Raw genomic sequence first — 16680 nt, forward strand, 5'->3', positions numbered from 1 at the left:
AGTAAGTTAAAATACTTGTTCATCAAACATGTCAAAGTAATAGAAGGGGAAAACAGCTTTCCACTGTTACAGAAGAAATTCAGAAATGACATTCAAAAAAATTAAAGTCATCTGAGCAAAAATAAGATGTTATGCCAAATTCAAGGAGGAAAGTCTATTTTAGTAACTTTTAACAGAGATGTATATAAAGAGAAAATGAGTAGGGTTTGAAATCCAAAGATATTCATGTCGAAATCTTAGCTCTATTGATTTCTAGTTGTGTGGTGATGGGCCAGTCTGTCTATCAGCCTGGACCTCCGTTTCTGTATCGAGAACACAGTGTTATGATGCTCTCTTGACAACATTGTTCTCAGAATGTGAAATGAGTATGCAAAATACCTAACAGTGCTCAGTAAGTGGTGACTATTCCTTGCGAGTCATCTTTTTGATATGAATAATCTTTATTAGTCCATGTACCAAAATTTACTGAAAGACTTTCAGTATTTTTTTGAATGGGAGAGGATTTAGAATATTGGTAATAAAAATATTAGGAATTGTAAACTTTGGGGGATGGATTATAACGAAATCAACCTGTGTAACCTTTCTTAAATTATCTACCACTGTTAAACTCTATTTCACAACATTCTAATCATGATGATCTTTAAAATATACAAATAAAATATATTTATAAAATATACAAATCTTAGCCCTTTGTTCTTAAAAGATATTATTCTATCATTATACTTAGCATGTGGACCTAAAAAAAGGAAAAACACACAAAGGTAATAAATAACACATAAAGAATCCTCACCTCCCATTTGATAATCATTTCCTTGGGTTGAGAAGCTTGAACCCTTATGTTTTGTGGATTCTTGTCTGGAGCTGAAAAATTACAAGTATTAAAATTACTTTTTCCCACTGTGTGGTCCATAGATAAATCATCATATCATCCCTCCTCCCACAAAAAACAGATTTTTAAAAACTTTGATTATATTTGTTTATTTCTATCTGGCCCAGTTTGAAAAAAGATTTACGGCAGTTTTTTTTTTCCCCCAGCTGTACTGAGATATAATTGACATATAACATTGTGTAAGTTAACATTATGTTAAGGTGTACAACATAATGATTTTAGAATGTATATATATCACATATATATAATATTTATATGTGTATATTGTGGAATGATCACTATAATAATGTTAGTTAACACATATATCACCTCACATAAGGCAGCTTTTAAATATATATTTTACTTCAGGGAGTAAAATCGTGTTCATGGAGTGATATAATTATTATTCAGTGGAGAGTGGAAGGTTTTCTTTACCTGTCTTCATTTTAACCCTGCTCTTTAAATTTTAAACCTGCTTTTAAAAATCTAAACCCACTATTTAAATATACATTTTAAGTTTTAAATCTGCTTTACCTTTTCTATTAGAATTATTGTTAGAAATTTTGTTGTGAATATTTGCCTCTAAGTGAATAAAATTAAAGATCATGTATTAATATCAACAGCCAAGTTTTAGGGGCATCAAATAGGAAACAGCAGTTAATGTGCCCATGAAATATATTCAGATGGATCCATTTTATAAACAAGGGCTAAATATGGAGTTTAGTGCCAAGATTAATTTATACTAAAATCATAGAAGTATCTGATTCAGGTATTATCTCCCCTTGCTTTTTCTCAATCCTAAAAGAGAATTCTATCCTAGCATATTTATTTCAGCCAGAGGAAAAAAAACCAGGCTATGACCACATTGATAACCATCCCAATTCAGTAATACAAATTTCAGCACTGTCATTATTTTATTGGTTTATAACATTATATAGTCTCATTTGTACAATATTATAGTTTGAATTCTGTATACACTACTACAGCATGCTCATTCTTGAGAATTTTTTTAAAAAGCATCTTGGGAATTTAGATAGGTATTAGATATCCATTTAGCTATTGAGATACAAAAATACACTAAATGGATGAAATTAATGACATTAGATGCAATGAAAATTTAACAAGCTGCCTATAACATGTCAAATGTTTTATTTCAGAAAGTTGAAATGAGGAGAAAAATAAACAGAGAAAGTTGACTTTCTCCCTATATACTGAACTTCAGTTTAGAACTTACTTTATGGTACCTGATTTTAACACAATACTTAGCTATCAGAAATTACTCAGAGTAATGCTTGTTCATGTACCGCCTTGTAATATCCTGCTATCTATCAAACATTTACATACGACTTTTGAGACTGATGTACTTTAAATAGTTTGCGTGCTGTTAAGTTTACAGAACTATTCAAGCTCTCTACTGGGAGAAATCTAAAATCCTACACCAGGTTATCAATCCTTTTCTTTTTCCTCCCTAGATGTTCAAAGATGCGACAGACTAAAACTTGTTAGGAACTTACATACCTGCTGGGGGTGTTTCATGATGGTCTGATGGCTGGCTAGGCTGGCTTCTCCCTACTTCATTCACGGCTATGACCCTGAACTGGTATCTCACATACGGAGCCAAAGATAACATGACTGTTGTTTCCTCTCCTTGGACTCTAGTCAATTCTTCCCACCTTCCAGGTTCCTCTCTGTTTCCTTCAAATTCTATAATATACTCTGGCAGTAGGAACATAGAAAAACACATTAGAATGGATTGAGAATGTTGAAGTTATACAAAGATTTATATACAATATTAAACATTTTAAAGGATGTTCTAAGGATAATCCACCCTTGGTGGTATTAATGGCTTTAATATTAATTTTAACTCTGGAAACTACAGTTATCCCAAGTCATCCCTACCGCTAATTTTGCTGTTGTGATCATCTCCAGCCTCCCATGTCAGCCGAACACTTCTGTTCTGTCTTTCAGACAAGTGAAGGTTTTCTGGTGGATCCGGAACATCTGATTAATAATGAAAAATAATGGTGAGGAGAAGGCAGATCATTGCCTTTGTCGATCCCACTTCCTCACTCAGGCACACTGCAAGCCCCCTTCTCTTCGGGGCCCGTCTCCACTCTGAACTGCCAAATCTCACCAATCCTTCTGGTTCTATTTCAAATGGATAGGGAGGGTGGGAGGGAGATGCAAGAGGGAGGAGATATGGGGATATATGTATATGTATAGCTGATTTGCTTTGTTATAAAGTAGAAACTAACACACCATTGTAAAGCAATTATACTCCAATAAAGATGTTAAAAAAAAAAAACCCAAAAAACAAATGCAGCTTCCTTCACATCTGTACATTCCTTCCCTACTGTATTACCTCACTCTATGGTGATTCCCAGTTCTCAAGGGGCCATCTTTGCCCACCGGCATCAGAATATTTTTTAGGAGTAGTTATTAACGATGAAGATTTCTGGGCCCTATTTCTCTGGCTTACTGAAAGAGCTGGGCCCAGGAGTCTGCATTTGTAAACAAATGTCCTGGTAGATATCATGAACAATGAATTTTGAGAAACATGAACTTGATCAAGGAGACCAGTATCTTCCAGCTCATATGCTTATTTATATGCCTGGTTCATCTCCTGTATGTATCTAAACGGCTCTTCCAGAGTAGGAACCATATTTTATTAATTTTTGCACCACCCACAGTGCCTTGCACATAAATGTTTTGTGACTAAATAATTAAGTGAAAAATATATTATCACTTCAACCATGCATCTAATTATCATATTAGAGCAATAAATTTAGGCCCTATGACTACAGGAAAATAAGAGAACATGAACTCAGGCTTTCTTTTCTACATGGTTTGGATTTTTACTTTAATTTGTAACAGTGAGTTATCAGTATATTATAGCAACTTTTATACTCTGTTGTCCTGGAGTTCTAAAGACGAATAGGAAGGGCGTTTATACTGGAAGAGGAAGATATGGCACTGAATGTTGTGACAGAGACTAGAAAATTGAGTAGGCGATGACAAATTTTAAGTGTTAAACTACATGGAAATTTCTGGTACTTTAAAAATAAAAGGAACAGTTAAAAAAAAATCTGATCCCTCATGATCCTGACTTCCAAACTTTGGTTTCAATTCTCCCATGTATTCAAGGACATTTATCTTTTCTCAGAGGAGACAATGGAAGTAATATCTAATGGGGCCTTCTTATGGGCTCTTTCTTCTCCAAGTGGGAAGCAACATCCATGGCTCCTGCTGAGTATTTGACAATTGTTGGAAACTTATACTGACAAAAAAATTGTTTTCAATTCAGAAGAGAATGTGTTTATTTTAAAAATGTGGTCAGTGGCTGCGTCCACACTGTAGAGCCTTAAATAAGAGCTTATTTCCTCAACAGGCTTGAGGATCTCTGAGCTCAGAGAACTTAGGCTCCTCTCTTCAGCACTGACTAAGGCCACTCATTTCTGACGTTTTCTGAACCAGCCAACACAGCCTGTTGTGTCTGACATTAAAATCTGCTCTTTCCGAGAATCACATGGAGCTACGATTGATGGACTGCAGTTGAGACCTAAACGAATGATGCTCTTAAAGGACGTTTCTGGCAAGGCTTCTGAAAGTAACTTCTGTTTAAAATGGGCCAAGCATAGACTTTAAAACACTGTTTTCCAGGAAAAAGAGTCTTTTAGAAATCATACATGGATTTGTCATTTGTTACTGTCAGTTATGGGGCTATGCTTCTTAAAATCAGAGGCTGGCCTGAAAATTAGAATGTAAACGCCAAGAAGTGGTTAAGAAAATGCAGCCTATCTCCTAGATTATTTTTTATTATTTTCTTTTCATTCTAAAAACGTTTGGTAATTACCTCATAAGTAAATAGTACATGTAATCCTAGCCACTATTTATTTAAAATGATCAAAATTTAACGGTTCTAGAAGATGGCAGCCTCATTACAAGACAGATGTATTAAATTTCGCAAGAAAATTTAGATGGCATGTACCAAGTGGTAGGGACCCCAGTCTCCTTGCCATTGCTCAAAATACTCGGGGGCAAAGGCCATGGATCCTGACATTTACACTTATAATTGTCGTGCCTGGGATAAACTCCAGTTTACCTTAGACTCAACTATTTTGTCTGGAGAATTACTACTGGAATGATTACTAAGGACTGAACCTTTCTGCCCCTGTGGTAGCTGAAACATATCACCTAAAGGTTTCATTCTTTTGAACCAAGTCCATACCACCTACCACCTGGGAACTACATTTTTTGTTGTTGTTGTTGAAAACCCAACATGGTGGCCATTTGCTTCGCTTGAAAGATGGTGGTCATTTATCTCACTTAAAATATAGGGGCCATTTGCTTCACTAGGAGAGAACCTGCCTATTTACTCATTTTTCACCAGCCTACCTCAAAAGAGACTGAATTCTTTCCTCTCAGTCTGTACCCATGGTAGGCAACCTACCTGTGAATCCCAGCAACCAAAGCGCTAAAGATACAAATACCTGTTAATAATCAGGATTAATCTAGACATATGGTAAAGGTGTTTAGGTCAAATCAAACCTCTTCTAAGGACTATCAGCAAACTCAAGGAAAACTAAATGGTACCCACTGAAACAGAATTATGAGAGAAAACTGTAAAAATGTCTTTATCAGTCAGGGTCCCAGCAGAGAGTAAACAGTTCACACAAGTTAGGGTACTTCAAAGAGATTCTAATCAAGACTCTTTCAAAAGATGTGAGCGGGATATCCAGGGTGGGGGGTGAGGGGTGGGCAGGGCAGTTACTGGAATCCCATCAGAGGGAGCTGTGTGGACAAAGCCTCTGAGAGAATCAGTGACTTTGGCAGAGGGACACACACAGCCAGCCTGCAGGGAGGGATTATCCAGAAAAAAAAAAACACTCTCCCCCCACTGCCTCTGCTGCCAGAGCTCCCCGACGGCTGAACCGAATGAAAGCTTGAGGGTAAGTGGTTTGTTGGTGTCCACACAGGTCAGGTTTCCAGATTCAGAGAGCTGGTGGACGGTGAATCTGGAAGGGAAACTAGGAGAGCTATCCAACAGACGGTCTAAGAGCTATCAACATGGGTAACTGCAGGGGTAATTGCACTGATTACACCACTGAGGTGTGCACATTGTTTTCTAATTAGCATTATTATTTTAAAAAATCAGAGGCCTTTCTTTGCAGAAGAACCCTTGAAGTCCCTCCCTCCCCCCCTTCCTGGGACCCTGGGAGCTGAGCTCGGTCTAGGCCACTGGTTTAGGGCAGGACCACTGTTTAATCACCACTGGGCCCCTACCCTGACCCTCCATGCTAGCCCATCTCCATTCCTCAGCCACATTTCTCTGTGCACTAGGAAAGTGTAGCTCAAGGGTCCTGGGAACTCAAGCATGCTTCAGTTTTCTTTCTGCTGATAGCATCACCTACCTCCCACTGCTTCTGGCAACATTACCCAAGTAGAAAAAAGAAATTAAGCATCAATTAACTTCTTTAGAACCAGAAGAGGCGAAAGCATTCGAAAGTAGGGTCACTCTTTAATTGAAAATTTTAAACTAACAATAAATTGCACGGGCTTAAATAATCATTGGTTTAATTGCCTAAGAACAGCGGAATTTAATCAGTAATGGAGAAGAAATGAACAAAGATTTCTTTATTCGTTAGTGCACTTACCAAGGACAGTTACTTGAGTCATAGCAGCAGTGCTATCTAGAGCAGTGTGAGCTGAACACGAGTATACACCTTGGTCTTCTACGGTGACATTAGATATAGTCAAATTAGCTCCATCAATAATTATCCTACCAGGAAAAAAGTGAGTCTATGATGAGGATGAAACAAACAGAAACAATAGAAATGTAATCCTTTCAAAACTAAATATTCCCCATAGAAAGCAATTTAATGAAGAATTTTAAAACAACTTGTCACATAATGCAAATTTTATTAGAGAATGCCATACTTGAAAACTGGAAAGTATTATTCAAGCACACACAAATGTCTACAAGCCACGAAAGGGATCAGGTTGGTTGGTTGGTTTGTTTTTAAATTACCAAATCCAACCATCTGTGATTCATGGGTCAGTGACGGAAGCATCTTGCCTGGTGTGTCTGAAGAGTGTACCATACCTCACAATAGCTAAGATAAATTTGAATAATTCTTAAGGTATGTTTAGGGAACCACCTACATAGGATCAACTTGGGTGCTTCTTACAAAGGCAGATTCCTGAATCACACCCCAGTTCTACAGAACCAGAACATCTGAGATGAAGTCTGGCAATCTCTATTTTTGACAACTTTCTCTTTTCTCCATCCTTCCACCTCCCACATAGAATGCACTTTAAGATGTGATAAAAAGTGAACTCTGTGACTTATCCGAACAGTAGATGGCAGACTAGTACTTCTTTTTGCAAAATCATTTGGTGCTGGCTTTTTATTATTTGTTCTCTTTTTGCCAATTTGTAATTGAGTTTACTATATGAATTTTTAAAATATGAATTATACCTTTTACCCTATGCCTGTGTATTGTTAGCATAACTATTCAAGTATTTTTAAAAAAAATAAAGTTCCATTAAATCTGAGATATATTCACAGCAGTGTGCTATTTAGTTGAAATAAACAATGTCTTCCTTGTGGGGAGGGAGAGAAAAATCTTAAATAATTTAGTTTCTTAACATAAAACTCATATAAGCTGCTGAAAAGTTCGAGTTAGAGAAAACCAATTAAAACTGTAGTAAAGTCAAACATGGTTCTGCCCTTTGATTACAGACAAAGTCGGCCCCTTACCCCTCCACCAATCACTGAATGATTTGCTAATCAGTACTACCTGGTATTGCTAGTCAAGAATCTCACTATAATTCTAATGATAAAGCTTTGACACAGTTTCTCAGTTCATGTTAGTTATGTGTCCATTTGGTACAAATATCAGAATATTACATACACTGACAATTTTGCAAAGTTTACCTTCTTAGATGAAGAAATACAATTTAATAACCTCTTCAAGAGGGCTGTTTGTGCCCTGCACATCCACGAGGGCCCAGGGGAGCTGAAATCTAGCCTACAATCTTCTTGCCAGGATTTGTACCCTGGTGTGGGGCTGCTTCACGCCAGAAAGAAAGGGCAACTTTAGGGCAACTTTTCTGTAACGCACTGTCTTTTAAAACTCACAAATGTACCTCATTTAATCAAGGTAGAATGACCCCCTGGTCCTTGAAATCTGGTAGGTATGATGTACCCAGGGAGGTGATTAAAAATTTCCTTTGTTAGGCTCAGTCCAGTTTCCAAATCAGAACTTTTGGGAATAGGACAAGGGCCACTGCATTTGAACATGATACCTAGGTAATTCTGGCTCACATCAAAATCTGACAACTATTTGTGTTAGCAAGGATACACTCTGCTATGCTGAAGTAATAAACAGCTCCAAATTCTCAGTGCCTAAGACCACAACTCTTTATTTCTGTCTTACACTATGTTTCCATCATAGGTCAACTGTATTCTGCTTGAAGAAATCCTTGTTAAGCACATTATACATTTTAAAAATGGTTTCTACTCTACATAGAACCTGTTCTCTGGCTTCATCGTCATCTCTGTTCCTCTCAGTCTTCTCCCCTGTTTTTACCTGCTTAACCACCTCCCATGAGAAACTTGCCATCATTCTACAACCTCTCACCTCCTTCATCTGAAATATCCAGATCGCTAGTCCCCGAACCATGTTAACCTCCAGTGTTTTCTTGCTCCATTCCGTCTTGTAACAAATTTCGCTCCAGGCAATATTAAAAATGTTGCTTTCTTTGGAGACCTGTGTTTGAGGCTCAGTTCCACCAACTATGACTTGTATAATCTTGCATAAAACTTGGGGCCTAATTCACCTTATTTAAGAAATGGGGATAACAATATTTTCTTTCTTTTCAGGAGAAGTAAATGAGGGAAAACACATAAAGTGATTCATGTATAGAGCCTGGCTTACTATGTCCTCAAAGAGTGTTACTAATAATATTAATCAAATTGATTTATTTCATTGTTGGCTTGTAACTAATCACACTTCTTAATGCCCCCAACTCCCATTCCTCCTGCCTTTCTGCTTGAACAAATTACCTTAGTTCCTCTTTTCTTAGGAAGAGACCCTTCTATCCTTATAATCTCTGCCTAATCTAATGCCTTATAACCTCTGCATTCTTATTCCCCAGCCCTGAGGTCTACCCCATTCATCTGCTGCCATTTCTGAGGGGAAAAAGAAGCCCTTCCTTGATGCCAAGATAAAGCCCTCCCACTTGTGCTTTTGACACGTTTTCCCTCTTATCCGCCTTTTCACGGACACATGGATACATCCCATATCCCTCTGCCATCCCTCTCCTTCAGGACTGGGTCGTTCACTCTGTCTATGGTCATGAACAGTCCCCATTACATTTGTCAAGGACAGTCTAAATTTTAAAAGTGGTTTGATATCATATCCATACTCCATTTCATTTTTCATAACAATATTGTATTGTCTAGAGCCACCTGCAGGTTAGAAATCCACAGAAAATTCCTTGAGGTCATTTCAGCCTTCCTAATAGGTTTACTGTGAGGATAATAGAGGGAAAGCATGTATGGGAGGCACTAACATAACATGAGGCACCCAGCAGGTATAATGGTCCAGGGTAGCAGCTTCCAACGCTTCTCATACCCCTGTACATAACAGGGGACAAAAGGGGAGACAAGAAGTTATTTTACTTCTCATTTTCCTCTATGTGCCTTTGCATCAGAAATTTAACCACTTTCTAGGTAAAAGCTTCTGGTTCCCAGCCTAGTGACAAGGAGAAGGTGTCCCGGCAGAAGGTGAGAAATGGGAGCTTACTAATGGTTCTACAGAAATTTAGCAGATACCTGTGATCTCAACTGCCTGCTACAATTCCATGCCTGCTCCTGCCTCCAGTCAAGACCAGCCTGCAACAGTCACTCCCAGCCTTTCCCACCCCAAATATCACTTCTGTGTTAAGGAAAACTAGAAGAATGTCTGCATTACTTAGGTGACTCAGAGAGCCAGAGGCTCAATTGAGTGTCAGCCCCAGCATCCTGCAGAAGCTATAAAACTGAGTCACACAAAGAGGCTGGTTGGAGAATCTGGATTCAGGGCCTAAATATGCAAGTCACATTATCAACAAGGCATGAGTCTGATTCCCTTCTTGACTATAACCCAGAGGTTATATGGAAGACCCCAAATAACTACATAGTTGACAAAAGAGGGAGAATTTGGGGGGAATCTGAGCTGTTGACAAATCAACTCACACCTAACCAAAGGCTGAAGATCTCTGTTGCAACATGCAGCCTGTTAGGTATCAACAATTATCCTCCTTCTGTGTCACTGACAGCTGGTTGCAGTACATATGCTGCTTTTCCACAAACATAAAATACAAAGGAGGGATGAGATGGAATAAATTAAGTACCCAGCCTGAGACCAATCAATGCCTTTATACAGAAGTGGCACACACACCCACAAATATGAAAAAAGACCAAGCAGGTAACAGAAATGAGACAAGACTACCAGAGAAATGAGGAGAATGAGTTATCACAGCTAAACTGGACTGAGTACTGAGTATATTCTAAGTGCTTGGCGTTGACTCATAATAACCCTATGATGAAGTTACCTTAAATAATTTTTTTGAACTAAACTATGTTACAGAATATAAAACTAAGGCACAGAAAAGTTAGGCAGCTTGTCTAAGGTCACAGACCCAATAAGTGACAAAGTTGGGATTCAATCCCAAGCCCCTGGGTTCCAGAGCCCATGCTCTTAATGATGACACTGCCACCATCTCGCCTAAGGAATGCAAGTCCTGTCTGAAGATGTTCAGATTTAGTTTTTCAGAATGATGAATAACAAAATAAGACGGCGGGTGAGATTTGGATCAAGGATGGTCAAGTTTTAACCCCTAACTCAGCAACAATGCAAAAGGAAGGGGAATGTCCTCTGCTTCCAAAAGACAGTACACGCATTCATTAAATATTGACTGTTTTCTCTTCCTTTGATACACTTAACAGTGTTTAAATATAGTACTAGTCAGCGTCTAGTCACACTTACTCTACATTCTCTCTTCTACACTTTTACATATTCTTTACAAAGACGCTGGAAGGCTCAAAAATATACTTGTAAATACTTACCAGTGGGAAGGATCTGAGATATGATTTAGCTTCCACCCATGAGATAAATTCCTATGAGATTGGGAGGTAGAAGAGAAATGGGCACCATCTCCTCTGGGGCCTTGTGAGCAGACAGCGACTCTGGCAGATATAAGAGCTGGCAGTGCTGGACTCACCAGGAGAACCAGTGGGGTGAGGGGGGCAGTGAAGACAGCAGCAATTTCCAGACATGTGAATTGCAGCTGCAGTGCCACATCACCGAGAACCCAAAAGCTTAGTAAGCAGCACCCATAGACCTATCTCCTCCACTCTTTCCAATGGTTTTGTGAGCAACCAAGCCCATGCAATAAATATATTCCTCAAATAACAGGAGCGGTTTCTGTTGCCTGCACTCACAGGATGGTACACGTTACATGAAAAATCGGTAGCAAAAATGAGAGAAATGTGTGGAAGTAAAGTGAAACAAGTACACTGTTTGACCTTTTAAATACTGCCTTAAAGACTGAAATTTAAAAAGCAGTTTTTATATTTTAATTCAGTGTGTATACTTTTACAACTATTTTTCTTTCAAATGCAAGGTTTAATCCCAAGCAAATATTATGAGATACTATAATAGTTTACCGTAAGTGGGTGTTGTATTTTGTTAAATTCTTTTTCTGCATCTATTGAGATTATCATATGGTTTTTATCTTTCAATTTGTTAATATGGTGTATCACATTGATTGTTTTGTGTATATTGAAGAATCCTTGCATTCCTGGGATAAACCACACCTGATCATGGTGTATGATCCTTTTAATGTGTTATTGGATTCTGTTTGCTAGTATTTTGTTGAGGATTTTTGCATCTATGTTCATCAGTGATATTGGCCTGTAATTTTCTTTAAAGACATACCAATTGCCAACAAACACATGAAAGGATGCTCAACATCACTAATCATTAGAGAAATGCAAATCAAAAACACAATGAGGTATCACCTCACATCGGTCAGAATGGCCATCATCAAAAAATCTACAAACAATAAATGCTGGAGAGGGTGTGGAGATAAGGGAATCCTCTTGCACTGTTGGTGGGAATCTAAATTGATACACCACTATGGAGAACAGTATGGAGGTTCCTTAAAAAACTAAAAATAGAACTACCATATGACCCAGCAATCCCACTACTGGGCATATACCCTGAGAAAACCATAATTCAAAAAGAGACATGTACCACAATATTCACTGCAGCACTACATACAATAGCCAGGTCATGGAAGCAACCTAAGTGTCCATCGACAGATGAATGGATAAAGAAGATGTGGCACATATATACAATGGAATATTACTCAGCCATAAAAAGGAATGAAATTGAGTTATTTGAAGTGAGATGGATGGACCTAGAGTCTGTCATACAGAGTGAAGTAAGTCAGAAAGAGAAAAACAAATACCGTATGCTAATACATATATATGGAGTCTAAAAAAATGGTACTGATGAACTTAGTGGCAGGGCAGAAATAAAGACACAGTCATAAAGAATGGATTTGAGGACCCAGGGGGAGAAGGGGAAGCTGGACGAAGTGAGAGAGTAGCAATGACATATATATATAGTACCAAATGTAAAAGAGATATCTAGTGGGAAGCTGCTGCATAGCACAGGGAGATCAACTCAATGTTTTGTAATGACCTAGAGGGGTGGGATGGGGGTTGGGAGGGAGGCTCAAGAGGGAGGGGATATGGGGATAAATGTATACATTTAGCTGATTCACTTTGTTGTACAGCAGAAACTAACACAACATAGTAAAGCAATTATACTCCAATAAAGATAAAAAAAATAGTTTACCTACCTGCCATCCTCTGTGCCATTAATTTCAAAGGCTTCTCCATCTTTACTCCAGGATAATTTTAAACTGTATTTCAAATGTGAGTCACATTTGCTCTCACAATGTAATTCAAGTGTGTGTGATCTGGGGACACGAGGATTCTTAGGAGAAACTCTAAGTTTTGTAGCATCTGTTTTTACAAAATAAAGATACTAGTTAGAGCTATAGAGCACAGCTTACTTTGCTATCAAGTGCCTGCAATTTAATCAACCAAAATGGTCAACACTGGTAGTCAAATCCTCATGCAATGTTTGTCACACTGTTATTTCCTAATGTCACATATCATTACTATTTTCATTCCTTCCAAGCCAGGGCACCTGGGTAGAAGTATTATATTAATAGCAATTTCCCAAGAGTGTAAGCAAGCAAATGCCTCTGGATATTGAAAATAATATAAATTGTCCTTCTAGTGCTTCTGGACATGTGATCAAAATACCATAAAGGGGAAATCAATTAATTTTCTATTAACTTGTTTATTATCAACTCAAATCTGAGGTTAAATGGTGAAGCCCATGCATAGATGAACTAACAACATGAGGGTGTGGAATGCAAACATAAGCACCATGAATGTGGAGGCTTTGCTTGTTTTGTTTCATTCAAGTAACTCCAGAGCCCAGAAGGGAGCCTGTGTACAGTAGGTACTCAATACGTATTTGTTGAATGAGTTACAGTGAGTCATATTTGGAAAGTAAATTAGTAATATCAACAATATGAATAAAATACCTAGGAATAAAAATAAAATACCTAGGAATAAACCTACCTAAGGAGACAAAAGACCTTATGCAGAAAACTATAAGACACTGATGAAAGAAATTAAAGATGATACAAACAGATGGAGAGATATACCATGTTCTTGGATTGGAAGAATCAACATTGTGAAAATGACTATACTACCCAAAGAAATCTACAGATTCAATGCAATCCCTATCAAACTACCAATGACATTTTTCACAGAACTAGAACAAAAAATTTTACAATTTGTATGGAAACACAAAAGACTCTGAAGAGCCAAAGGAATCTTGAGAAAGAAAAATGGTGCTGGAGGAATCAAGCTCTCCAACTTCAAACTATACTACAAAGCTACAGTAATCAAGACAATATGGTACTGGCACAAAAACAGAAATATAGATCAATGGAACAGGATAGAAAGGCCAGAGATAAACCTACGCACACATGGTCACCTTATCTTTGACAAAGGAGGCAAGAATATACAATGGAGAAAAGACAGCCTCTTCAATAAGTGGTGCTGGGAAAACGGGACAGCTACATGTAAAAGAATGAAACCAGAACACTTCCTAACACCGTACACAAAATAAACTCAAAATGGATTAAAGACCTAAATGTAAGGCCAGACACTATCAAACTCTTAGAGGAAAATACAGGCAGAACACTCTATGACATAAATCAGAGCAAGATCCTTTATGACCCACCTCCTAGAGAAATGGAAATAAAAACAAAAATAAACAAATGGGACCTAATGAAACTTAAAAGCTTTTGCACAGCAAAGGAAACCATAAACAAGACGAAAAGACAACCCTCAGAACGGGAGAAAGTATTTGCAAATGGAGCAACTGACAAAGGATTCATCTCCAAAATATACAAGCAGCTCATGCAGCTCAATATCAAAAAAACAAACAACCCAATCCAAAAATGGGCAGAAGACCTAAATAGACAATTCTCCAAAGAAGATATACAGATTGTCAACAAACACATGAAAGGATGCTCAACATCACTAATCATTAGGGAAATGCAAATCAAAACTACAATGAGGTATCACCTCACACCACTCAGAATGGCCATCATCAAAATATCTACAAACAATAAATGCTGGAGAAGGTGTGGAGAAAAGGGAACCCTCTTACACTGTTGGTGGGAATCTAAATTGATACAGCCACTATGGAGAACAGTATGGAGGTTCCTTAAAAAACTAAAAATAGAACTACCATAGGACCCAGCAATCCCACTACTGGGCATATACCCTGAGAAAACCATAATGCAAAAAGAGTCATGTACCACAATGTTCACTGCAGCTCTATTTACAATAGCCAAGACATGGAAGCAACCTATGTGTCCATCAACAGATGAATGGATAAAGAAGATGTGGCACATATATACAATGGAATATTACTCAGCCATAAAAAGAAATGAAATTGAGTTATTTGTAGTGAGGTGGATGGACCTAGAGATGGTCATACAGAGTGAAGTAAGTCAGAAAGAGAAAGACAAATACTGTATGCTAACACATATATACGGAATTGAAAGAAAAAAATTGGATCTGATGAACCTATGGGCAGGACAGGAATAAAGACGCAGACGTAGAGAATGGGCTTGAGGACACGGGGAGGGGGAAGGGTTATCTGGGACGAAGTGAGAGAGTAGCACTGACATATATACACTACCAAATGTAAAATAGATAGCTAATGGGAAGCAGGTGCATAGCACAGGGAGATCAGCTCGGTGCTTTGTGACCACCTAGAGGGGTGGGAGGGAGGGGATATGGGGATATATGTATACATATAGCTGATTCACTTTGTTATACAGCAGAAACTAACACAACATTGTAAAGCAATTATACTCCAATAAATATGTTAAAAAACAAAACAAAACAATATGAAGCTCAAACACTGGTACCATGGCTGTCTTGGAAAATGTCTGTTTCTTTATAATTGTTTCAAAACATATAATCCTTACTCTTAAGGACCATATTAAAGGCAGATATACTTTACCCCAATGTGGCACTTGGTAATCCTCTCAGAAGCCAAATCTCATGAGCTGACCTCCAACTCCACAATCATGTTCTAATATTTGCTATCTATATGTTACTCAAGAAACTGATTAAAAATTGAAGTGTTAGTAAAATTGAGTTTTTGATATTCCAAGCAAGAAATTTGAAGAGGTTATCAAATTGAGTTATTTCAAGTGAATTACTAAACATCCTACTCCTAATTCTAAATTTAAAGAAATCCATTGAATAACAATTGATACCATTTAATAAGCACTTATTTCATTTAACTAGACTCTGGGAAGAAGTTCACATTCATTGTGACGTTTTACAACAATTCTATGAATATTAATATCTCTACCTTACCGAGAAGATAACTTAAGGCTAAAATGAAATTAAGTAAGGATACTAATATTTTCTAACTAGTAAGGGACTGAGCTGTGATTTGAACTCAAGACTGGAAGAGACCAACGCTCATGCTGCATAGCCTCTTATTCAATTCCATTCCTGACATTCCTTTTTCATATGTAAAATGTATGCCCTTAATTCTCATGGATACGATTCCTATATAACCCTTACATATAAAATGGACGTTAGAGCAGACCAAAAGTTTATGAACTTGGCCTTCTCTCTGGCCAGTAGCAGTTTTGAGGTCCACTTTGGGCCAAGCGCTGCGCTGGGCAATAGGAATGTGAAGGTTCATTTGGATTCCAGACTTCACTCTCATTATCTTTCACCTGGCGGAGTTGCTTATCTTTGATCTAGGTTGGTTTTATAAAGTATAAAAAGAATCATCTTCACTGATGTTATAGGAGCATTTTAAAAATTGCACATACCACTTGAAAATGCAGAGAGACATCCACTATAAGTAGACATCAATGAATATTAATGTGCCTTAAAAATATAGTCCATGGGGCTGGCATGTTGGATAACTTAGGGTATAGAAAAAAATATGATGAAAGAATAAAAGAAGGAAAGAAGGGTGTGTGTGTGTGTGTGTGTGTGCAGAGAGAGAGACAAATTTTAAGGTAGCAGTGAAAACAGATGATTAAACAAATATGTACCTGTTATCTAAGCAGAGGTAGTAGCAGGCCATGAGTGTGACCTGTCACAGGAAATACAAACCCTCCCTTCATTT

The 16680-nt window shown here is 37.7% G+C and overlaps 1 protein-coding gene across 4 annotated transcripts in view; it reads right to left on the minus strand.

The window, feature by feature from the left end:
• CHL1 (cell adhesion molecule L1 like) overlaps positions 1 to 16680 on the minus strand; it is a 94776-nt gene that overhangs the window by 21309 nt on the left and 56787 nt on the right. For all 4 annotated transcript variants that reach the window (XR_014232283.1, XM_082345350.1, XM_082345349.1 and 1 more), the window contains 5 exons: positions 12785 to 12950; positions 6523 to 6647; positions 2768 to 2869; positions 2387 to 2584; positions 791 to 861 (listed from right to left, as the gene is read on the minus strand). Coding sequence is in view for 3 of the 4 variants with exons in the window: in XM_082345350.1 (XP_082201476.1) it covers positions 791 to 861; positions 2387 to 2584; positions 2768 to 2869; positions 6523 to 6647; positions 12785 to 12950 (662 nt within the window). In the remaining variant the exon portion in view is untranslated. The remainder of the gene's footprint in view (positions 1 to 790; positions 862 to 2386; positions 2585 to 2767; positions 2870 to 6522; positions 6648 to 12784; positions 12951 to 16680) is intronic.

Source organism: Balaenoptera borealis (assembly GCF_965194805.1).
Source record: "Balaenoptera borealis genome assembly, chromosome: 12".
Lineage (NCBI taxonomy): Eukaryota > Metazoa > Chordata > Mammalia > Artiodactyla > Balaenopteridae > Balaenoptera > Balaenoptera borealis.